Source organism: Pleurodeles waltl, chromosome 11 (genome assembly GCF_031143425.1).
Source record: "Pleurodeles waltl isolate 20211129_DDA chromosome 11, aPleWal1.hap1.20221129, whole genome shotgun sequence".
NCBI lineage: Eukaryota > Metazoa > Chordata > Amphibia > Caudata > Salamandridae > Pleurodeles > Pleurodeles waltl.
In genome coordinates, this window is record NC_090450.1 from 1,024,907,102 (window position 1) to 1,024,933,263 (window position 26,162).

The following is a 26,162-nucleotide window of genomic DNA, read 5'->3' on the forward strand; positions in this document are numbered from 1 at the left end:
GCCCATTGCAGCCGATGGTCATTTTCACTAATTTGCACTATTATGACTGTTTACTTCCCTGATTTTGGTTACTAGTGTATAGTGTAAGGGAGTATAGCCTCTCAGATATTTTTGGTACTGTGTCACTAAAATAAAGTACCTTTATTTTTGGTAACACTGAGTATTGTCTTCCTTGTGTGCGAGTAAACTGATATTGCAGGAGCTTTGCATGTCTCCTAGTTCAGCCTTGGCTGCTCTGCCTACAGCTATCCCTAGACACTGCCTACATTTCACTAATAAGGGATAACTGGACCTGGTACAAGGTGTAAGTACCTTAGGTACCCACCACAAACCAGATTAGCCTCCTACAAAGACTGTGTGCGCTACAGATACGTCCATAAATGAGTGCACAAAACTGTTCGGCAAGCAGGGTGTTCACTGAGTCCAGAGACATGCACTACAGACCAGGCCAGCCTCCTACACTGCAAAACCCCTTGAGAGTGCTCGAAAGGGGAAAGGCTGTGGAGGATACTGCCTTGGGGGAAAGACTAATGGAGCACTCTGTGGCTCTACTTTTATTGAAGCACTCTAGAGTGGAACTGACGTTCCCGCCAAGTATGCAACAGCCATCAAGGCATATCCATGAGTGACACCTCAACATCACACGAGAAGTCTGTGCCAGAACACCACACTAGTCACAACTGCTCGGCCTAAGCAGTCAGTAATGTCCAGACCTGATGTTATAATGTGTCTGTGCTCATCCAGGCCTTCCTGAATAGTTTACTCTAAGTAGGCACGGAATTCCTCCAGCACGGCTGCCAAGATCTCTGTGAGCAGGTCCCATAATGCACGGGAGTACCTACCCAGCAGGAAGCTGCTGCTGAGTGAGTGAAGGGCTGAAGTGAACACCCGTTTCCCAAATGCCTCAATTCTCGGAGTCTGTGTGTGTGGGAGGTTGTAAGGAATGAGTGTGGACTAATCCTGCTAGTAGATGCCTGAACTACCAGGCTCTAGGAGTAGGGTGTTGCGCCAGGAAAGCAGGTCTGTGGCACTGTGCTACCGATCTATAACCAAAGTGGGCAAGAGCAGGGCTTAGCTCAAGTACCCAAGAGAGTGTAAGTCAGGAATTCACTGAATGGCAGCATGAACTCAAGGTCTGCCCTGGCTGCAAAACTTCAGAGTCATTAGATACACAAAATGCAAGACAGGAAAAGCCAGAAAGCATGGCTTCTTAGCTACACTGCCAGAATCCCCTCAGGGTGGCCGCTCCATTCTTCAATTACAAAAGAAACTGGCAAACCAAGGCCTGTTTCTTCAGAAGGCACCACCCACCCAGGCGATAGGAGCCTCTGCACAACCCTAGTGCCTGCAGATCAATACTCCAGCTCGGTTTATGCTAAATAAATACCTGCATACACGTAAATAGTGGAAACCTAGAAAGCCATACCACGAGCTAATTTTAGTCAGAGCAGTGTTGAATACAGAGAAGAGATGGAGCCTTTAACTATAATAAAGAAACCAATCTCCTTTCCTTCTATTCCACCTCCAGGTAACACTAGTTCCAAAGTTAAAATAACAAAATACAATCTGGGTACCTGTTTGGAATTTTTGAAATATCGATCCTTTCCTTCTGGGACACATAAGGAACCACCACCACTTTCTTTAAATCTGGCAATCCTAAGAAAAAGAGTAAAAAGCATGATTAGAAATGTTAGAGTATGATTCAAGTACCAGGTAGAAGAGCAGCAGAGATGAGGACTGTGCAAGAGGAGCGGGGCTTCAGTCACGACTGAGTCTTGCTAGGTCATCTGCATCCATGAGGCAGTGGTGAGCTCCGGGAGGCACCGTCACAAGATATCTTCATCGGACCCAAGAGGGAGGTACAATACAGGCCCAGCCCATACCTCCTCCTAAGACTGAAAAAGACTTCGGAGGATCAATTACAGGCGAGACCTACATCCGGGGAAAGTCCGAGAATGCAGTGACCACTGAGCCTATTGCGTCTCCCTGCCACGCCACAGCACTGGTTTATGGCTACCTTTAGCTATCTGCCAGAATACTGACCCTCCGGGATACATGGGGCATCCTTAACCCCACTCCGCCAACCGGTGGCATGACAGCAGCCCATACGTTACATATTGTGGCCATTCTTGGCAGCATTCTGAGTGCCCCGGGCATAACAATGTCCCATCATTGACATATTGTGGGCATTCTCTTGTCTGGCACAGGAGCAGCCCCTAACTGGTCATACTTTACAAAACTCTGACTGTCCTGAGATGAGGGACTCACCGTAGACTTAACATGGGCCTCCTTGACTTAACTCTGGCTACACCTGGCTATCCCTGGCATAATGGAGATTAAAAGAATCCCTGCCATAGGATGGACATCCCTAGTTTTTGCGGATAATAAATGGCCACGCGTGGCAGTAGTACTTGATGAAAATGCAAGCTTTTATTTTGAGGAAATTAGATTAATTGTCCAAGAGAAAAGGCCTGCATTTGATAGCAAAATATGTAAAACTGACAAGTTGAATTTCTGGGGACAAAAGTTTATGGGTCCAATAACTAAAACTAATTATTTCGCAATAATTAATGCTAAATTTGGGAGGCACATTGCACATGTAGGTTTCTTGGTACCAGAGAGCACTGACTGCAGTACAGGCATATGTTCATCTATGCTAATACCACTGAGGTCTAATCATGTACCACTGGGGTTACGCATCTGGGGTTCGCCCTTCCTAGGTCTGTGTAATGAAGAACATACATAGCTGTACAAGCTTGCAGGCTAGGATGTCACGTTCAGCTGTCTATTGCCTGTGATTGTGGAATTTGTAAGACTTTAGTTGCTTCCACCCTGCCTGGGTTGTGGATTCCAAATCATGCATGTGTTACTAAGAATGTACTTGGAAGGGGCTGACTGTGTCACCTATAGTCAATAAATAGGGAAACTGTGCTGAAATATATAATTCTGCCGCAATCTGTTTTTTAATTCATGAGGATACCCCAACACACACAGGCAGGTTTAAGATGTGGCTAGCATATTCAAGTTTTTATTTGTGTTCCTTCCTAATCTATGGATTTTTAGCCACGTTATGGGGAATAAGTACAGCAAACTGTACAATTTGGTATCTTTTTCAAGAGAGTGAAGGTCTTGAGGGTCCCTCAACGTTGAGCCCGCACAGTGAGAGTGAGGGTCCTTCATCACTGAGGCCACACAGTAACTGAGGGTCCCTCATCGTTGAGCCCGCACAGTGAGACTGGGGGTCCCTCATCGTTGAGCCCGCATGGTGAAACTGGGGGTCCCTCATCGCTGATCCCGCATGGTGAGACTGAGGGACCCTTATCGCTGAGCCCATACAGTAACTGAGGGTCCCTCATCGCTGAGCCCACACGGGAAGACTGAGGGCCCCTTATCGTTGATCCCCCATGGTGAGACTGAGGGTCCCTCATCGCTGAGCCTGAATGGTGAGACTGATGGCTCCTCATCGCTGAGCCCGCATGGGGAGAGTGAGGGTCCTTCATCACTGAGCCCATACAGTAACTGAGGGTCCCTCATTGTTGAGCCCGCACGGTGAGACTGGGAGTCCCTCATCGTTGAACCCGCAAGGTGAGACTGAGGGACCCTTATCGCTGAGCCCATACAGTAACTGAGGGTCCCTCATCGCTCAGCCCACATGGGGAGACTGAGGGCCCCTTATCGTTGATCCCACATGGTGAGAGTGAAGGTCCCTCATCGCTGAGCCCATATGATGAGAGTGAAGGTCCCTCCTCGCTGAGCCTGCATCTATAAGGCCCCACATGAGATGCATCCATAAGACACACTCACGAGGCCGTGGATAAAAGACATATGTGCCCACCTTTGACCCCACATTGCAGCTTCTCCAGGTGAGACATTCATGAAGCACATTAATGAGACACACCCACATCCAGGAGAAATATCCACGAGGCCCCTGATAAAAGACATATTGCGCCCACCTTTGACCACACTCTGCAGATTTTCCAGGTGAGACATATTCATGAAGCACATTAATGAGACACGTTCATGAGACACACCCAAACGGCCCCACGAGTCACATTCATGATACAATATCCACGAGGCCCTGGATAAACGACACAAGTTGTGCCCACCTTTGACCACACTCTGCAGCTTTTACAGGTGAGACATTCATGAAGCACATTAATGAGACACATTCATGAGGCACAACCACAAGGCCCCACGAGTCACATTCATGAGACAATATCCACGAGGCCCTGGATAAACAACATAAGTTGCGTCCACCTTTGACCACACTCTGCAGCTTCTCCAGGTGAGACATTCATGAGGCACATTAATGAGACACATTCATGAGACACAACCACAAGGCCCCACGAGTCACATTCATGACACAATATCCACGAGGCCCTGGATAAACAACATAAGTTGTGCCCACCTTTGACCACACTCTGCAGCTTCTCCAGGTGCGACATAATCATGAAGCACGTTCATGAGACACACCCACAAGGCCCCACGAGTCACATTCATGACACAATATCCACGAGGCCCTGGATAAACAACATAAGTTGTGCCCACCTTTGACCACACTCTGCAGCTTCTCCAGGTGAGGATGCTCCTTCCCGTTGTAGATGACAGCGTCCACCGAGAAGATGAGCTTGGGCTGGATTTGGGAAAATCTGTCCAGCACACCCTGTGTAAAAGTGAAATAGAATGACAGTCACATTCAGATCAGATTCCAATGAAAAACAATAATAATATATGGAAATAATCTCACATCTGCCCTCGAGGAGAGACAGACGTGTGCATAGCAGTGAAATATTCAAACACTACAAATTTAACATCAAATCACAAACACCTACTTGAAAGAGCCCATCAACTACTACAATACCAGTGGAATCACTGCCTGGTCCTGTGAAGCACTAGTGCACTGTAGCACCTAGATGTCACCTAGCTACAAGGCGCTATACTGATGCAGCCCATACCCTGCCCATACACTGAGAAGTGTCTTTAATTAGGGGGGTTAAGCCTTCTTCTATGATGCCCCTCTGCCAATGGCTGCGTGTTCCCTCGTCTGGTTATTCACTGAGGCAATAAATTGAATGCGACCCAGCTTTTAGGAAACAACATTAGCACATTAGGTTAAAAGACCTTAAACCTGTGTCAGCATGATGTCCAAACACGTTAGGAAGCTAAAGAGACCCTGCTGCCACCTGCCCGCACGTGAGGATGTCACCCTAGTATTAGGACAGGAATGGCCCTTGCATGGTAATCTGTGCCCAACTGCATGTGTATCTGGCATCATGACTGCTGTTTTAGTCCTAGAGTCACACTAATTTAGCATGTGCAGGGGCATATGTCTGTCCATAACCATGTGGGGACCACGACCTGTGCTGTGACATGAAGGGGGCATCAATCATGTCCTTTTAGTGGACAAATACTACTGTCTCTCTCCTGGGTATAACACAAAGCATTGGCAGCTGCATACAGTCTTTGGTGATGGATAATGTGACGTGTCCTGATTACCTTAGCCAGTGAGACACTGGTCTACTGGTCAATGTGAGGTTCTGCTGATATGAGAACACACAGAGCCTTTTGCTGACGTGTGCATGGCAAGTTCCTGTAGGGTGCTGAAGGAAAGTGCCATCTTTCTTGGCCTATTACCTCCATTTTTACCTATCTGTCAGTATGTTTTTACTGTTTCACTGGGATCCTGCTGGTCAGGACCCCAGTGCTCATAATTTATGGCCTAATGTGTGTGTGTGTGTATAGTGCTTGACTGTGTCACTGAGGCTCTGCTAACCAGAACCTCAGTGCTTATGCTCTTTCTGCTTTTAAATTTGTCACTATGGGCTAGTGACTTAACTTACCAATTTCAATTGGCACACTGGACCCCCCTTATAAGTCTCAGGTATAGGGTACCTAGGTACCCAGGGCATTGGGGTTCCAGGAGATCCTTATGGGCTGCAGCATTTCTTTTGCCACCCATAAGGAGCTCAGACAAACCCTTTCACAGGACTACCACTGCAGCCTGCGTGAAATAGTGCACACATTATTTCACAGCCATTTTCACTGCACTTAATTAACTTATAGGTCACCTATATGTCTAACCTTCATTTAATGAAGGCTAGGTGCAAAGTTACTAAGTGTGAGAGCACCCTTGCACTAGTAACACCCCTCTCCCAAAGGAAATCCTTTTTTCTGCACTCCTGGACCTGAGATGCTCAAGCAACAGGAGGGCAGAACCCTGCCCGAGAGGTGGCAGCGGCTGGGGCTGCCTGGAAAACCTCACAAGGCTGGAATGGCAATACTGGGGGTCCTCTAAGGAGCCCCCAGAGTGCACTGGATCATACAACCAATGCTTGCAAAAGCCTTGGGGTATGATTCCAACATGTTCTGAGTTACCATTATGTAGCTGGACATAGGTAGTGACCTATGTCCAGTACACGTGTAAAATGGCGTCTCCGCACTCACAAAGTCCATGAAAATGGTCCTGGAGGTTGTGGGGGCACCTCTGCTATTGCAGGGGTGTCCTCACACACAGGTGCTCTGGACCCTGCCCTGAGGGCTAGAGGGCCTGACATATAGGTGACTTATAAGTGACCTGGTGCAGTGTAAATGGCAGTGAAAGGGTGCATGCACCCTTTCACACAGGCTGCAACCGCAGTCCTGCAGAAGCCTTTGCATGGGCTCCCTATGGGTGGCAAAAGATCTGCTGCAGCACATAGGAACCCCCTGAAAACCCAATGCCCTGGGTATCTAGGTACCATATACAAGGGACTTATAAGGGGGGGTCCAGTGTGCCAATTTTGGAGTGAAATACTGAGTTACCAGTATCCTACAAACATAATTTAAGGGAGCGAGCGTTACTACTGGGGTCCTGATTAGCAGGATCCCAGCAGACACAGTCAAACACACTGACAAACGTGCCAAAAGTGGGGGTAACCATGCTAGAAAGAGGCTACTTTCCTACACTAGTCAAGCGGGAATGTAGGAAAGAGCCCTCTTTCTTAGCATGGTTACCCCCATTTTCTGCCTGTTGTCAGTATGTTTGACTGTGTTTATTGGGTTCCAGCCAACCAGGACCCCAGTTGCTCTCCTCCAAATTGTACCTATGTCTCCCCACAATTGGCATACTGGTCCCCCAATGTAAGTCCCTGGTATATAGTACCTAGGTACCCAAGGCATTGGGGTGCCAGGGGATCCCTGTGGGCTGCAGCAGTTATTCTACCACCCATAGGGAGCCCATGCAAAGGGTTCTGCAGGCCTGCTAATGCAGCCTACGTGACAGGGTGCATGCACCCTTTCACCACCAGGTCACTGCACCAAGTCACTATAAGTCACCCCTATGGTAGACCCTCTCAGCCCAGAGGGCAGGGTGCAGGTACCTGGTGCACTAGCAGAGGTGCCCCCATGAACTCCTGCCCCATTTTAATGGACTTTAAGAGGGCGGGGACTATATGCGTACTGGACATAGGTCACTACCTATGTCCAGCTACCTAATGGTAACTCCGAACCTGGGCATGTTTGGTATCAAACATGCCAGATTCATACCCCAATACTGTTGCAAGTATTGGAAGGATATTTCCATGCACTCTGGGGGCTCCTTAGAGGACCCCCAGCATTGCTATCACCAGTCTTACAGGGTTTTCCCGGGACCCCCAGCTGCTGCCACCCCTTAGACAGGTTTCCACCCTCCTGCTGCTTGAGAAGCTCAAGCCCAGGAAGGCAGAACAAAGCATTTCCTTTGGGACATGGGTGTTACACCCTCTCCCTTTGGAAATAGGTGTTACAGGCTTGGGAGGGGTATCCTCCCCAAGCTACTGGCAATGCTTTAAAGGACACATTTAGTGCCCTCTTTGCATAAACCAGTCTACATCGGTTCAGGGACCCCAGTCCCTGCTCTGGTGCAAAACTGGACAATGGAAAGGGGAGTGACCCCAGGGGTTGTGTTCAGTGCTCCTCCTCAAGAGGGTCTCTGGGTTCTGCCAACTTATTCCAAGGTTGGCAGGGAACTCTGGGAGCATCTGAGTGGCCATGCCAGACAGGTGACGTCAGAGCCCCCCTCCTCATAGGTGCTTACCTGGTTAGGTGACCAATCCCCTGTGGTGCTGCGTGGGCTGCTTCAGCGACTTCTGTGTCCCTGTCCTGTGGGACACTTGTGGGTGCTGTCTCTGCTCCTGTGGGCCTTCTGCGACGCGGGGGTCCCCTGTGTCTCCCCCTCATTGACAGAGTCCTCCTGGGCCTTGCTGGTCCCTGGCAGCACCTCTTTTCCTCCAACTGTGAATTTGCCTTTCCTAAGGCTTATTGGTGGAATTCTTGCACCAACCCCCCCGACTGTAATCTTCCCTCCAGCGTGGGCCTCCTCCTGCATCCATCAGGAACTCGTCTCCGGCTTCTGGGCTGCGGTGCTGACCTGTTCTTCTTCACCATCGACCAACTCCTGCATCTTCAGTGTGGTGGGTAGGAGCTCCTGCCCCCGCTAGACTCTGTTGTGCCTCAGGACTCAGTGCCCTCTCTCCAGAGGTCTTCTTTCTTCAGGAATCCACCGCTGGTTTTCTTTCAGTCTTCTCTGGGTGTCTTTTTCTTCTTTTTCTCCTTTTGGGTGGTTTGGGGGAAAATCCAGTGTTTTACTCCTGCATTCCTGCTCGCAGGGGGGTGTGTGTTACTTACTGTTGTGATTTTCTAATACCCCCAGCTCCCCTCTACACATCTTACTTACCTAGGTGGGGGTACCTTATTCACATTCCATTTCTTTAGTATATGGTTTGTACTCCCCCAGGGTCCCTATTGGTTATTACTGTTTGCACTGTTTTCTAACATTTTCTATGTTTATTTGTGGTTGCTAGTGTATATATTTAGTGTATTACTTACCTCCTTAGGGTGGGTCACCTGTCTAGTATTTTGTGGTGATTTGTGCCAAAAAATAAAGTACCTTTATTTTTGTACAACTGAGTGTTTTCTTTCATGTGTGTGAGTGCTGTGTGACTACAGTGGTACTGCATGAGCTTTGCATGTCTCTTAGATAAGCCTTGGCTGCTCATGCAGAGCTACCTCTGGAGAGCCTGGCTTCTAGTCATGGTTTACACTTCACTAAGAGGGGATACCTGGACCTTGTATAAGGTGTAAGTACCTGTGGTACTCACCACACACCAGGCCAGCTTCCTATGGGGAAGGACTATGAGAATGAATTACTTCCTACTGCACCATCACGGGTATAAACCTCAGGAAACAAGTTAACTATCGCATGTTTGACTTTTGGAGCACTATATCTGCACGTGAGACTTGTTCATGTTTCTGCCATAAATGCTGGGGGACAGTTTCATCTATGCTCACCCGGTAGGAGACAGCCTGGAAGAAGAAAAGGTTTGGAGCTCCAGAAGATAATTACAGACTGGATCACGACCCAGTATACAGGATTCACTGGGCTGAAGACCCTCAGCACTGTGTGAGCAAAATAGCCTGCCATACCGACAGCCACCCTAACTCGAAATCAGCCCCAAGGTCAGGGCTCTAAATGCAAGCCAGGCCTATTTGATTTGCCAGTGCGTGTTCTCATCTTAACAAACCATAACATGTATTTGTAAAGCACACGTTCACTCCTGGGCCTCCTGGTGCTCAATATCAGAAGTTTATTGGTACAAAGCTCACTGGTACCCATTTTACCGATCACGGAAGAATGAGAGGATGGTGATTTGAACCTGTGACCAAGAAGTCAAAGCCAGTTCCCTGGAGTGGATGCATCAGTCCTCTGATCTCCTCTCTCCCTGCATGTGATCACTGCTTGGGCATCTTCCCTCACTTCGCCCCACCACCGGCCTTCATGGTTGTCGCAGGTTCCCTCCTTGTGCTTCTCCTGCCTTCGCTCCCACCTTTGACTCGGTCACTCTTGCTATGTTGGCCTCTTTCCCTCCTGAAATGCAACCGCTTGATTGAAGCCAACACGTGGGAGCAGTTGAGATGCTGGGGTCCTACAGAGACTGGTGTGGGCTCAGGTCCTGTGCCTCTGTGCCTTGGGCACCCGTCCAACCCTCTCATCCCATCTCTGGCCCGGAACATCACTCAGCACTTACTACATTTCTGTCAAGGGTCAGAGACTTCTCGTTCTACAAGCTACTCGGGGCTTCTATGCCCACTGTGTCTGGGCAGTGGAGGACAGCAGCTCTCTGTCCCATTCTAGACTCGCACAACCTCAGTCAGCGTGCTCCAAAAAGGCCTGTCTCCACACTGCAGCCTGCCAGAACCATAGGAACCATCTCACACCAGAAAGGTGGTCTTCAGACTTTGTTCTGCACCACCAAGCCCCTACTCACAGACAAGAAAGTTTTCGGGCCCCTCAAAAAGACAAAAGAATATTCTCACAATTACTTTGTAAAATGTGAATATCGCTAGTCAGGTTAAACAGCTCTTCCTTCCCATGCAGGTCGCTTGGGCCCTCAGCTTTGTGACCTGAAGTTCCTTCTTGTCGCTGTTATGAGACATGTCCTAAGCAGGTCAGACCTGCGCCCAGCGGCTGCTGCTGGTTCTTCGGATCTATGCATGTTTTGCTCTCATGGTGCTCTCAACCTTCCTCCTACATTGAGACGTTTGCTTCCCACACTTCTTTTCCACAGGAAGTTCTTCAAGGCATCAGTTAATCTGGCACTTAATTCTCACCTGGAGAGGAGGACACTTTCTTCCTCTGATAGAGGTAAGAAGGTCTCCGATGCTGGGTGGGTAACACTCAGTTCTAACTTGGTTATCTTTCAGCAGGGGTTATCAGAGGTCCATTCCACCAGAGCGAAGGCACGTTCCGCTCCAGTCTCCAAACGTGCACATCAGAGACCTGCAAGGCAGCCACATGGGCCACCTCATGTATTCTGCAAACACCAAGTTCTGGATGCGTGCTCTCAAGCAATGCCCACACTCACAGCAATGGCTGCAGATTGTACCTTTCACCTCAGCGCTTCCAGTAGTCCCTGCTTGTTGAAGAAGCTACTTGCAGGTTGGGAAGAGGAGAGAACCAGGACACACAATGAGAGTTACATTTCCAGCATGTGCACCTCCACTACTCACAACACCATCCTGGTCACACGCTACTGGTCAGAATCATGGTATGAAGGCTCCTTACTCGTGGCGGAAGTGGTGAGGGTGTGCACCCACAAGAAGTGTGGCACAATGGTTAGAGCAGCAGACCCTGATGCAGAGATCTGGACCGGGACCAGGGTTCAATTCCCACCTCGGCAGGACTTGGGCTCAATTACCTTGGACCAGATAATTCTCACCTCGGTGCCTAATCTAATTAATGGGTCCCACTCTGTAACTCTGGGCAATAGCTTGCTTAATCTCCACAACGGCCCTCACAGAGCTTGGATGTCTGGCTTCACCCTGGGGCTGTCCAGGAGTGAGCGCCTCACAGGGAAAAGCCAGGAGGGGTTCCACAGCGGTATGCGTACAGCGCCTTGAGACCCTAACCGGTGAGTAGTGCACTATACAAGTGCAAAGTTTTACAAGAGGGAGTGGGATATCACCACCAACAACTGAGTGTACATGCACGCGGCTTCAGCTTAGTAGTTTTGAGCCACATGTTATGTCCCTCCTCTGCACTAGGCGGGTTGCAGCTCATCTGGTTGGAGTAGGACAGAGCCTAGGGACAGCAGAAATGTTACCCTTCGGTGGGATTAAGTTCATTGTGGAGCCTGCACAATACAGTGGATGGTCTTAGCTGCAGCAAGCTCACAGATCCCTGCTGGATGGGCCTTCACTGGAGCTCAGAGTGAGGGAGCTGTACTCATGGAGACCATGGAGACCATCCACGTCCAGGGCTGGATCTTCCGTTCCAGGGATCCCGCTGAACAAACTGTACTTACCACCGAAAAGGAGTACCCCTCCCTTGGGTAACTGTGAGCATTCATCTGGGGTTCACAGCAAAGTAGTGAGAGGGACCTTAGCATGTCTGAACCTTTGCTGCATGCTTGGCCTGTGACCTCACTCCTCTGGAGTTACCGACTGAGACCGTCAGGGCGCGTTATCACCAGCACAAAGCACCTGCTCTGGTTCTCAATCACCAGAGGAGAGATGCTCAGCCTGAGTTAGGCTGGGAGAGACCATCTTACACACACTACACGTATTCGCTTCACACCCGCTGCTCTCTAGTTCACTGGCCCCGGATCCCATCCAACCCCGCTGTTTGCTTGGATGGTCTCAACCTTTTCCGCAAATGATGTGAGAACAGACAACACAGAGTCTCAACAGGACACACTAGACAAGGGGCCGGCTTTAGAGTTCGCCAGAGGGTGTAACTCCATCAGAAACATGACAGATACCGCTTTCGCCTTATTGCGATCCCATTACATCCCGGGGGAAACGTAATAGGGCCGTCGGTGTAGCAGTTCAGAGATGCCTTACAACGCACCCCTCTAACGGGGCGTCAGACCTAACACCCAACAACACACATTAGATAAAGAACTCACACACATCCAACACAGCACAATCTTCTATAAAGGTGGGTATCGACAAGTTCACACCTCTGCTCTCTCACACACCAAGAACATGCACAGAACACAGCCCCGTATGCCTTGAATCAACTATCATAGTAGACAATGGAACTGGCTACTACCGACTGCCTTATGTACATAAATCGGTCAGTCACTGATGATCCTACCACCCTAGAAGACGCGCAATCCTTTCGCACAACCCTCCAGCTTCAAACTCACCCACAACCTACTGAAGTTACAACATAAACCCGTGCTAGGCACCTATCCCTTCTCTCTACAGAGAGAACCTCTTCCCAAGCCAAAGGAGACTGGGCTTTGCTATGGGAACCAATTAGAAAGTTAATGTTAGATCTCTTTTCTAGCACACACAGGTCACCCATAGGGCCTCTCGGCGCTAAGAATATAAGAAGCCACTTAATTAAAGACACAGAACAATTCGCCAAAGGGAGCCAACAGTGGGAAGGAGCGTCCTCCGAGCCTGGCCTTCTTGAACCATAGCCAGGGCCGAGTGCAAAGCTCTGCTTGAATGAAATCAGTTGAGACACCTGGATCAAAAGATAGAGCCCTCTGGACACTGCAAGGTTCTCTAAGGATATTCTGACTTGCCCAGGCAGCCAGCGAAGCTCCTTGAAGACAGGCGCAGTAGGACTTGATCTAGGTGCATTGATTGCCAAACGGCTGCCCTAAGGGGTCACTGGCTCGCTTACATGTGACCCAAATAGTTCCACTATAGGGGCGCTCACTCACTTACATGTGACCCGAATGGTTGCACTTTGGGGGCACTCACTAACATATATGTGACCTAAACAGTTGCACTATGGGGGCCCTCACTCATTTACATGTGACCCAAATGGTTCCACTATGGGGGCACTCACTCGCATATATGTGACCCAAATGGTTGCCCTACGGGGGTGCTCACTTGCATACATGTGACCCAAACGGCTGCACTATGGGGTGCTCATTCGCATACATGTGACCCAAACGGCTGCACTATGGGGGTGCTCATTCGCATACGTGACCTAAACTGATGCACTGGAGGGGCACTCACTTGTTTACATGTGACCCAAATGGTTCCACTATGGAGGCACTCAGGAAGATGGCACCCATGTCCCGCCTTCTTGAAGCTGTACAGGTGGTGAAGAGCACAGTGAAGCGGACATCGCTATAAGGAGGTGCTATCAGCACACAGCATACACCTCAGTAAACGCAAAGCCCTCGGTGCAGACCATACCCGCACAGCACACCCATACAGCACACCCGCACAGCACACCCGCACAGCATACCCACACCAGCACACCTACACACCCCACCCACACAACACACAGCACCCACACACCACATCCACACCCGCACACCACACTCACACACCACACCCACAGAACACACCCACACGCGACACCCACAGAGCACACCCGCACAGCACACCCACACTGCACACCCACACAGCACACCACACCCGCACAGCACACCCACACAGCACACCCACAGCCATACACCACACAGCACACCCTCACACCAGACCCACAGAGCACACCAGCACACCACACCCACACAACACACAGTACACCCACACAGCACACCACACCCACATACCATACCCACACCCCACACACCAACACAGCACACCCACACAGCACATCACACCCACAGCTGCACACCACACACCACACCCACACAGCACACCCATGCAGAACACCCACACGCCACACCCATACCCACACACCACACCCACACACCCGCACACCACACCCACACCCCACACCAGCACACCACACCAGCACACCACACCCACACACCACACCCGCACACCACAACAACATAGCACACTCACACCCACACAGCACACCCACACAGCAAACCCACACAAGCACACTACACCCACACCAACACACCACACCCACACAGCACACCCACAGAGCACACCTACAGAGCACACCAACGCACCACACCCACAGAGCACACCCACACACCACAACCACATACCACACATACTACAAGGAAACTGGTGTCTTACGTTGACTCCAAAGTCGGGGGATGTGGCGCTCCATATGGCCCCGATGCTCGCTGCCGCCAGCATGGCCTCCAGGGTCTGGATGCTATTGGGCATGTATCCTGTTAAAAAAAGAGAAAGTGTGAGAGCCTCACTGGAGCCCTCCTCGGGCCTGGAGGGTCGGCCGTGTGCACACTGTGGGCACCGCGGCGCCCCCACACCCTCGCACACTCCGTGCAGATTAAGAAAGACACGCAAAGACAGTGAAAGCACAGAAATGCCTCGGGAAACAGAACTGAAAAGGAGACACAGAAACCAGAACCAAACAATGAAAGGTGTTCCAATCAGCAACAACATACTGGGGTTCCCCCACCCCTCCAGTAGGCAGAGGTTGTTGGGCACAGGGGAGTCCGGTATGGATGAGGGGAAACCACCCTGCCCTCATGTAGTGCTCTAAGCTGCTGTGACCAGAAGAGGAACAAGAAGAGGTCCACAGTGCCCGGATACCCACTCGGTGATAAGCAGCACTATACAAGTCGATGGATTGAGTTACGTGCCCTGGGAGGAAAGCGGGGGGTCCACAAGAGCCCCATCCTGGGTTTGTGCAGGTCCTCTTAGGGCCCACAGAGCCAATGCTGTGCCCACCAAGCCGCCCTGGCACACTTATGCCATCTGACCCTGAATACGTGAGAAGCCTCCAGTTACCTTTATCACATCCTGGACCATTTGAGACACACACAGTAAGTTCACCAGCTGGCCACAGGGCGGCAGCACCCGACCACCCACTGCGTGATAGTTTCTGGTACAGAGTGGGTGAGTCCAGGTAGGCACAGCTCAGACTGCTGTGTATGGCACACTGGTACAGAGTGCTGTGTATGACACACTGGTACAGGGTGGGTGAGTCCGGGTAGGCACAGCTCTGAGTGTATGGCACACTGGTACAGAGTGGGTGAGTCCGGGTAGGCACAGCTCTGAGACTGCTGTGTATGGCACACTGGTACAGAGTGAGTGAGTCCAGGTAGGCACAGCTCTGAGACAGCTGTGTATAGCACACTGGTACAGGTGGGTGAGTCCAGGTAGGCACAGCTCTGAGACTGCTGTGTATAGCACACTGGTACAGGTGGGTTAGTCCAAGTAGGCACAGCTCTGAGACTGTTGTGTATGGCACACTGGTACAGAGTGGGCACAAGGAGGGTTTAGCAGCCCTCAAGGACAGTAGCCATTGGCTACTGCCCCCAGACCTAAACACACCGCTAAATTGAGTATTTAGGGGCGACCCTGAACCCAGGAAATCAGATTCCTGCAACCTGAAGAAACAAGAAGGACTGCTGACCTACAAGCCTGCAGAGAAGGAGGAAGATGACAACTGCTTTGGCCCCAGCCCTACCGGCCTGACGCATCCGACAGGGACCAGCAACCTCTAGAGCCTCAGAGGACTGCCCTGGACTAAACGACCAAGAAACTCCAGTGAACAGCGGCCCTGTTCAAAACCAGCTACTTCTTTGCAACAAAGAAGCAACTTTCAAAGACTGCACGTTTCCCGCCGGAAGCGTGAGACTTAACACTCTGCACTTGACGCCCCCAGCTCAAGATCCAGAGAACAAACACCTCAGGGAGGACTCCCCAGCGACTGCAATCCCGTGAGTAACCAGAGACGACCACCCTGAGCCCCCACAGCGACGCCTGCAGAGAGAATCCAGAGGCTCCCCCTGTCCGTGACTGCCTGTAACAAAGGACCCGAAGCCTGGAACCAACACTGCACCCGCAGCCCCCCAGACCTCAAGGAACCGGACCTCAGTGCAGGAGTGACCCCCAGGTGGCCCTCTGCCTTGCCAAGGTGGTGGCTGTCCCGAGAAGCCCCCCTTGTGCCTGCCTGCACCCCCAGAGTGACCCCCGGGTCCCTCTATTGTTTTCTATCTGAAACCCGATGCCTGCTTTGCACACTGCACCCGGCCGCCCCTGTGCCGCTGAGGGTGTGTTTTGTGTGCCTACTTGTGTCCCCCCCCAGTGCTCTACAAACCCCCCCTGGTTTGCCCCCGAGGACGCTAGTACTTACCTGCTGGCAGACTGGAACCCAGAGCACCCCTGTTCTCTATAGGCGCCTATGTGTTTTGGGCACCTCTCTGACCTCTGCACCTGACCGGCCCTGTGCTGCTGGTGGTGCAGTGACTTTGGGGTTGCCTTGAACCCCCAAAGGTGGGCTGCCTATGCCCCAGGACTGAGACTTGTAAGTGTTTTACTTACCTCCTAATCTAACCTTTACTTACCTCCCCCAGGAACTGTTGATTTTTGCACTGTGTCACCTTTGAAAATAGCTTATTGCCATTTTTACAAAGACTGTACATTATATTGTTTTCATTCAAAGTTCCTAAAGTAAAGTGTTTACTGTAAATCTTGAACCTGTGGTTCTTAAAATAAACTAAGAAAATATATTTTTCAATATAAAAACCTATTGACCTGGAGTAAGTCTGAGTGTGTTTCCTCATTTATTGCCTGTGTGTGTACAACAAATGCTTAACACTACCCTCTGATAAGCCTACTGCTCGACCACATAAAATGGAGCATTAGAATTATCTAATTTTGCCACTATCTTACCTCTAAGGGGAGCCCTTGGTCTCTGTGCCCACTAACTCTCACGCTGAGATAGTATATACAGAGCCAACTTCCTACAATGGGTGAGTCCGGGTAGGCACAGCTCCGAGACTGCTGTGTAGGGCACACTGGTACAAAGTGCTGTGTATGGCACACTGGTAAAGAGTGGGTGAGTCCAGGTAGGCACAACTCCCAGACTGCGGTGTATGGCACATGGGTAAAGAGTGGGCGAGTCCAGGTAGCCACAGCTCCGAGACTGCTGGGTATGGCACACTGGTACAGGTGGGTGAGTCCAGGTGGGCACAGTCAGACTGCTGGGTATGGCACACTGGTACATGTGGGTGAGTCCAGGTGGGCACAGTCAGACTGCTGTGTATGGCACACCGGTACAGGTGGGTGAGTCCAGGTGGGCACAGTCAGACTGCTGTGTATGGCACACCGGTACAGGTTGGTGAGTCCAGGTGGGCACAGTCAGACTGCTGTGTATGGCACACAACTTCAAGAAGTGCTGTGCGTGCTCAGGCAGACCCGGAGTATTCACAGACCTCAACAGCTACTTTACAGGGGCGCAGCCTGGTCAGTAAGGCGGGGGCTTCAGATTATAAACAACCAGGCTGGCACATAATGCTAAATACGTCATGTCATACGATAAGCAGGTGCATGAGAGGGGCCAGGGGCGGCGGAAAGGGAGGGATGGGGACCGAGTGAGAGAAAACACAACATTTAGTGAAATAAGCAACATTTGTGAAGTCTTTCCGAACGAGGGGGGGGGGGGGGGGGGGGCAGTGTGTGTCTTTTGGCTGTACAAATTTCCATTGCAATCAGACGGAGACCTCCCCATACCTGGAAGCACATTTATTGGGGGGTCTCCCCTCCCAAAAGCATCGCCCCTGACTTTCAAGCTGCCTGTAAATCAATGCGCCCACCCACGGATGAGCCAAGACTGGCATTTATTGGAAGCATCTCAACAAGAGTGCCGGCGTCCCACCAGAGACAGGCACTGCCGAGAGCTCACCAGACATAGGCACTGCCGAGAGCTCACCAGTGACAGACACTGCTGAGAGCTCAACAGACAAAGGCACTGCCGAGAGCTCACTGAGCTGAGACAGGCACTGCCGAGAGCACATCAGACACAGGCACTGCTGAGAGCTCACTGAGGTGAGACAGGCACTGAGAGCTCACCAGGCACTGCTGAGAGCTCACTGAGCTGAGACAGGCACTGCCTAGAGCTCATCAGACACAGGCACTACTGAGAGCTCATCAGAGACAGGAACTACAGAGAGCTAATCAGACACAGGCACTGCCGAGAGCCCACCAGTGACATGCACTGCTGAGAGCTCACCGAGCTGAGACAGGCACTGCCGGGAGTTCATCAGACACAGGCACTGCTAGGATCTCATCAGGCACAGGCACTGCTGAGAGCTCACTGAGCTGAGACAGGCACTGCCGAGAGCTCATCAGACACAGGCACTGCCGGGAGCTCATCAGACACAGGCACTGCCAAGAGCCCACCAGCGGCAGGCACTGCTGAGAGCTCGCTGAGACAGGCACTGCTGAGAGCTCATCAAACACAGGCAATGCTGACAGCTCACTGAGCTGAGAGCTTATCAGACACAGGCACTGCTGAGAGCTTACCAGACACAAGCACTGCTAAGAGCTCATCAGTGTAGGAGGCTGGACTGGCTTGTAGTGAGTACCAAGGGGTACTTGCACCTTGCACCAGGCCCAGTTATCCCTTATTAGTGTATAGGGTGTCTAGCAGCTTAGGCTGATAGATAATGGTAGCTTAGCAGAGCAGCTTAGGCTGAACTAGGAGACGTGTGAAGCTACTACAGTACCACTTAGTGTCATATGCACAATATCATAAGAAAACACAATACACAGTTATACTAAAAATAAAGGTACTTTATTTTTATGACAATATGCCAAAGTATCTTAGAGTGTACCCTCAGTGAGAGGATAGGAAATATACACAAGATATATATACACAATAGCAAAAATATGCAGTATAGTCTTAGAAAACAGTGCAAACAATGTATAGTTACAATAGGATGCAATGGGGAAACATAGGGATAGGGGCAACACAAACCATATACTCCAAAAGTGGAATGCGAACCACGAATGGACCCCAAACCTATGTGACCTTGTAGAGGGTCGCTGGGACTATTAGAAAATAGTGAGAGTTAGAAAAATAACCCTCCCCAAGACCCTGAAAAGTGAGTGCAAAGTGCACTAAAGTTCCCCTAAGGACAAAATAGTCGTGTTAGAGGGAAAATGCAAGGAAAACACAAATCAGCAATGCAACAACGATGGATTCCTGTCTGAGGGTACCTGTGGAACAAGGGGACCAAGTCCAAAAGTCACAAGCAGCTCGGAGATGGGCAGATGCCCAAGAAATGCCAGCGGTTGGTGCAAAGAAGCTCTTACTAGGCTGAAGAACTGTGAATACTGCAGGAACGACAAGGGCTAGAGACCTCCCCTTTGGAGGATGGATCCCCCACGCCTTGGAGAGTCGTGCAGAAGTGTTTTCCCGCCGGATGGACGCCAACAAGCCTTGCTACACGCAAATCGTGCGTTTGGCGTTTTTGGACGCTGCTGGGGCCCAGGAGGGACCAGGAGGTCGCAAATTGGACCTGCAGAGAGAGGGGACGTCGAGCAAGACAAAGAGCCCTCACTGAAGCAGGTAGCACCCGGAGAAGTGCCAGAAACAGGCACTACGAGGATGCGTGAAACGGTGCTCGCCGAAGTTGCACAAAGGAGTCCCACGTCGCCGGAGACCAACTTAGAAAGTCGTGCAATGCAGGTTAGAGTGCCGTGGACCCAGGTTTGGCTGTGCACGAAGGATTTCCGCCGGAAGTGCGCAGGGGCCGGAGTAGCTTGCAAAGTCGCGGTTCCCAGCAATGCAGCCCAGCGAGGTGAGGCAAGGACTTACCTCCACCAAACTTGGGCTGAAGAGTCACTGGACTGTGGGGGTCACTTGGACGGTGTCGCTGGATTCGAGGGACCTCGCTCGTCGTGCTGAGAGGAGACCCAAGGGACCGGTAATGCAGCTTTTTGGTGCCTGCGGTTGCAGGGGGAAGATTCCGTCGACCCACGGGAGATTTCTTCGGAGCTTCTGGTGCAGAGAGGAGGCAGACTACCCCCACAGCATGCACAAGCAGGAAAACAGTCGAGAAGGCGGCAGGATCAGCGTTACAGAGTTGCAGTAGTCGTCTTTGCTACTATGTTGCAGGTTTGCAGGCTTCCAGCGCGGTCAGCGGTCGATTCCTTATCAGAAGGTGAAGAGAGAGATGCAGAGGAACTCGGCTGAGCTCATGCATTCGTTATCTAAAGTTTCCCCAGAGACAGAGACCCTAAATAGCCAGAAAAGAGGGTTTGGCTACCTAGGAGAGAGGAAAGGCTACTAACACCTGAAGGAGCCTATCACAAGGAGTCTCTGACGTCACCTGGTGGCACTGGCCACTCAGAGCAGTCCAGTGTGCCAGCAGCACCTCTGTTTCCAAGATGGCAGAGGTCTGGAGCACACTGGAGGAGCTCTGGACACCTCCCAGGGGAGGTGCAGGTCAGGGGAGTGGTCACTCCCCTTTCCTTTGTCCAGTTTCGCGCCAGAGCAGGGGCTAAGGGGTCCCTGAACCGGTGTAGACTGGCTTATGCAGAATTGGGCACCTCTGTGCCCAACAAAGCATTTCCAGAGGCTGGGGGAGGCTACTCCTCCCCTGCCTTCACACCATTTTCCAAAGGGAGAGGGTGTCACACCCTCTCTCAGAGGAAGTTCTTTGTTCTGCCATCCTGGGCCAGGCCTGGCTGGACCCCAGGAGGGCAGCTGCCTGTCTGAGGGGTTGGCAGCAGCAGCAGCTGCAGTGAAACCCCAGGAAGGGCAGTTTGGCAGTACCAGGGTCTGTGCTACAGACCACTGGGATCATGGGATTGTGCCAACTATGCCAGGATGGTATAGAGGGGGCAATTCCATGATCATAGACATGTTACATGGCCATATTCGGAGTTACCATGGTGAAGCTACATATAGGTAGTGACCTATATGTAGTGCACGCGTGTAATGGTGTCCCCGCACTCACAAAGTTCAGGGAATTGGCTCTGAACAATGTGGGGGCACCTTGGCTAGTGCCAGGGTGCCCTCACACAAAGTAACTTTGCACCTAACCTTTACCAGGTAAAGGTTAGACATATAGGTGACTTATAAGTTACTTAAGTGCAGTGTAAAATGGCTGTGAAATAACGTGGACGTTATTTCACTCAGGCTGCAGTGGCAGGCCTGTGTAAGAATTGTCAGAGCTCCCTATGGGTGGCAAAAGAAATGCTGCAGCCCATAGGGATCTCCTGGAACCCCAATACCCTGGGTACCTCAGTACCATATACTAGGGAATTATAAGGGTGTTCCAGTAAGCCAATGTAAATTGGTAAAATTGGTCACTAGCCTGTTAGTGACAATTTGAAAGTAATGAGAGAGCATAACCACTGAGGTTCTGGTTAGCAGAGCCTCAGTGAGACAGTTAGGCACCACACAGGGAACATATACATGCACACCTATGAGCACTGGGGCCCTGTGTGACAGGGTCCCAGTGACACATACATATAGGCCACAAACCTATGAGCACTGGGGTCCTGACTAGCAGGATCCCAGTGACACATAACAACCATACTGAAAACATGGTGTTTTCACTATGAGCACTGAGGCCTGGCTATCAGGATCCCAGTGAGACAGTGAAAACAGTGACAAACACCCTGACATACACTCACAAACAGGCCAAAAGTGGGGGTAACAAGGCTAGAAAGAGGCTACCTTCTCACAATCAGACACAGGCCCCTGCTAAGAGCTCACCACACACAGGCACTGCTGACAGCTCACTGAGCTGAGACAGGCACTGCTGACAGCTCATTGAGCGGAGGCAGCCACTGCTGAGAGCTCAACAGACACAGGCACTGCTGAAAGCTGACTGAGCTAGGACAGGCACTGCTGAGAGCTCATCAGAGACAGGCCCTGCTGACAGCTCACCAGAGACAGGCAATGCTGACAGCTCACTGAGCTGAGAGCTTATCAGACACAGGCACTGCTGAGAGCTTACCAGACACGGGCACTGCTAAGAGCTCATCAGACACAGGCCACTGCTAAGAGCTCACCACACACAGGCACTGCTGACAGCTCACTGAGCTGAGACAAGCACTGCTGACAGCTCACTGAGCGGATGCAGCCACTGCTGAGAGCTCAACAGACACAGGCACTGCTGAAAGCTGACTAAGCTAGGACAGGCACTGCTGAGAGCTCATCAGAGACAGGCACTGCTGAGAGCTCATCAGAGACAGGCACTGCTGACAGCTCACCAGAGACAGGCACTGCTGACAGCTCACTGAGCAGAGACAGGCACTGTCGAGATCTTTAAAGTGTGAGCCTAACTATAACCTCCCTGTATTCTTGTCTTTTTCAGTGAGTTTCTATGGTTTTTCTAACGCAAAGTATTTTTCATTACTATACGTTAATCCGACGAGCACGGCCCTTGTCCGTGCACGGTGCAGTTGGCCACGGCCCGGCCCTGTAGCCAACCCCTGAAAGCACCCACCTCTGTGCAGTGCACGGCCAGCACGTGTTTGTCGCAGGGACTGGCCTCGGCCCTGGGGACCCCATCTCCCCGGGCCTGGCCCAAACAGTTCATTTGTTTGGGGGTGGAGGATGCGCACCCCCCATTCCCAGGCCAATCTCCACCCTGGGTACCCCACCTCCTGGGCCCAGCCTAATTATACATTTTTTTTTTTTAGGATGGAGCCATATGTCTACCCCCTCCCCAGGCCAATCTTGGCCGCAGGTACGCTATCCACCGAGGCTGGGCCTTAAAAAATGTATTTTCTGGGGGGGTGGGGGGGATGCCACACAACCCCCTCCCCTGGCTGATCTCAGCCCGGGGAGGACTCCATCCCCAGGCCCAGTTCTAATTAGTTATTTTTTAAATATTTTTGGATGGGGTCCACGTGGCCCCCTTCACCAGGGCCGATCTCGGCCCCAGGGACACCATCTCCAGGGGTCTGGCCATCTGACCTGGGTGCCCCCCCAGGGCACTCAGTCACAATGTTGGGGACCTTTGGGGGGGAGCCTGAAGGCGTCCACTGTCCCAGCTGGCTCCCCACCTCCTGTCTGACAGCCCTCCCTTGCTGCGAGCAGAGTGTTTGCTGTGGCCTGGCAGCAGCTGTCAAAGCTACTGCCAATCCACAGGAAACAGCTGCCCCAGGGGTGGGCAACCCTGACATAGCAGGAGCCGGCCCTGGGGGGTGACGGTCTCCAGGGCCCTCAGTGGCTGCTTGAGGGGCCTGCGCGTGCCCCCCTCCACATAGAATTAGATTAAGGCCAAAGAGAGGTGGTGGCCCCCAGGGCTGCAGGGTTGGACACGCATGGCCCCCCCTCCTACATAGAATTAGATTCAAGCCCCAGGGAGGTTGCAGTCCGGAGCAGAACCCCTCTTGCAAATCATGAAAGCCCCGAGAGGTGGTGGTCTCTGGGGTTCCAGGTGGCCCCCCGCATTATATTATCAATGCCCCCGGGACTTGACCCACCCGGGGGAGTCAGAATTACAAAGCGTAGGAGCCCCCTCTTTTTTTTTTTTGCCATAACTGCTGCGACTCCAGGCGAAAATATTTCTTTAAAAAACAATGCTTTGTAGCCCCGGCCAGGGGGATGGGAGGGGTCAGGGTGTCCGTACCCTGGCTCCTTTAGTTTTTTTTGTTTTATTCTTTTTTTGTGGGACTCGGCGTAAGCCAAGTCCCAACATGCCTGCCAGCGCTTCCCTGCTGAAGTCTTGGCAGCAAATCAGATCTCAGCACAAGGTCGAGAGGGGTCAAGAATCCTCTGCATCCCTATATATATACAAATTTGGATTTTCTTTAATTTTTCAAACACTACTTAATGGATTTACACCAAATAACACAAACGGCTCTTTCTGGACCAAGAGCTTCCTTTCTGCCAAACTTGGTGTAATTCGTTCAGTAGTTCTGGCGCTATCGCTGATCAAAATCCCTATGGAAAAATTAAAGTGGAAAATGTGTTTTGGGACCCCCACCCCCTTTTTCTCAGCCCCTGCGTGACCTATCACCTCAAAACATTCCAGACTGCAGCTGAAGGGAGCATTGTATTTCCTTGGAAAATTTTGTAAAGATTCATCAAGCGGCGCCAAAATTATTATCAAAACATAAAATGCTTTTCCTATATAAACTAGGTCCTATCTATAATGACCTAATGGCGACCACCACTCGGTAATGTACATATGAATTCACCACAAAGCCAAAGGTTACATAGATGTTAAAGTTAAGAATATACATTTTTTTTTAAACTTTAAATTACGGAAAAAAACAAAGGTTACAGGGATGTTATATTTAGGAAAATTAAATAAAACCTTTGAAATTAAGTTAAAAAAAACAAAACTGTTACAAGGACGTTATTTTGATGACACAAACACTAAAAATACCTTAGAGACTATACTCCCTTAGGAGGTACGTAATATACACAGTATATACATTGGAATTCAGTTATAGCAGTAAAAACAGTTACAAAACAGTGCAAATAGTGACAATCACAATAGTTAGAAATAGGCCTGGGGAACACAAACCATGCACTAAAATAGTGGAATGCAGATGTTGGTTTCCCACCTAGTCAAGTGTAGTGTTTAAAGGGGCACTGGGAGTGTTAGAAAACACCAAAGGTAAGTAATAGAACCCACCCCAGAGCCCAGGAAAGCAGGAGTAAATCACAGGAACTTTCCGAGAACACACAAGAACACGTGATAGAAGATCTTCAAGAACCAGAAGAGACTGCAAGACACCAACAATGGATTCCTGGACCTGAAGACCTGCAGAAGAAGAGGACCAAGTCCAAGAAGCACTGAAGAGTCCAGGGATAACAGGAGCCCCTGCTAACCCAGATGAAGTTGCAAAAGAAGAACCACCGGTGAAGAACAACAGTCAGTACTTCACCCAAGAAGACGGATGCAGGTTCCTGGTTGGTGCTGAAGATGCCCCATGCCAGATGGATGATTGCAGTTTGGTTTGCGTCACTGGATCCCGCCAACAAGCCTTTGCACACGCAAAGCTCGCAGTTAGTGGAAAATGGCGCTGCCCGGGACCAGGTGGGACCTGGTGGACTCTGCCCAGGAGGGGGAGCCAGAGGGATCTCTCGGCAACTCAGAGAGCCCTCAGAAGACCAAGCAGCATTGACAGGAGTCCCACAGCACGGGGACAAAGAGGGTGCAAAAGGAGGCCCACACAGGACTATAACAGAGGGTCCTACGCTGCCGGAGAAACACGCAGGAAGCTATGCGTCGCAGGAAGGAGTGCTGGGGGCCCGAGCTGCACAGTGCACGAAGAACTTTGTGGAAGGATGCCAACAAGCCTTGGCAACTGCAAAACACGCAGAACATTGGGGTACTGTCTTGCGTGGGGAGGAAAGCTCTTACCTCCACCAAAGTTGGACAGTTGGACATCAGACCACTTCAGCCCACCACCCGTGATTCAGAATCCACGCAATTCATCAGGAGAGGGGTCCCACACAACCGGTCGTTGTTGCAGAGAGGTGCCAGCTGAAGCAGGGGAGTGACTCCTTCACTCCAAGGGTGATTCCTTCGTTATTCTGGTGAAAGCTGAAGACTGGCTGTCCTCTGAGAGTGCACGACCTGGAAGCTGTTGCAGTTGCTGGCAGGAGCTGAAGATACAATGTTGCAGAAGTCGTCTTTGCTTCTTCGTTGCAGTTTGTAGAGTTCCTGGAGGGTCCAGATGCAGTTTCTTCAGTAAGAGGTGAAGAAAAGATGCAGAGGATTCCTGCTGGAGTCTTGCAATCCGAATCTGAAGAACCACCCAGGAGAGAGAGACCCTAAATAGCCCTGAAAGGGGGATTGGTCAGCTACACAGGTAAGCACCTATCAGGGGAGGGCTCTGACGTCACCTGCTGGCCTTGGCTAATCAGATGCTCCCAGAGTGCCCTGCCAACTTGGAATCCAAGATGTGCCCTTCAAAGCATTTCCAGGGGCTCTGGGAGGCTACTCCTCCCATAACTGTAAAACCTATTTGCAAGGGGAGAGGGTGTAACACCCCTCTCCCAAAGGAAATCCTTTGTTCTTCCTTCCTGGGCTTGAGCTGCT

The 26,162-nt window shown here is 51.0% G+C and overlaps 1 protein-coding gene across 1 annotated transcript in view; it reads right to left on the bottom strand.

Moving 5' to 3' along the window:
- Nucleotides 1–26,162, bottom strand: part of AACS (acetoacetyl-CoA synthetase) — a 285,977-nt gene that overhangs the window by 135,768 nt on the left and 124,047 nt on the right. The window contains exons 5-7 of the mRNA XM_069215374.1: nucleotides 14,461–14,558; nucleotides 4,549–4,663; nucleotides 1,575–1,656 (exon numbers count right to left, since the gene is read on the bottom strand). Coding sequence (XP_069071475.1) covers nucleotides 1,575–1,656; nucleotides 4,549–4,663; nucleotides 14,461–14,558 — 295 coding nt within the window. The remainder of the gene's footprint in view (nucleotides 1–1,574; nucleotides 1,657–4,548; nucleotides 4,664–14,460; nucleotides 14,559–26,162) is intronic.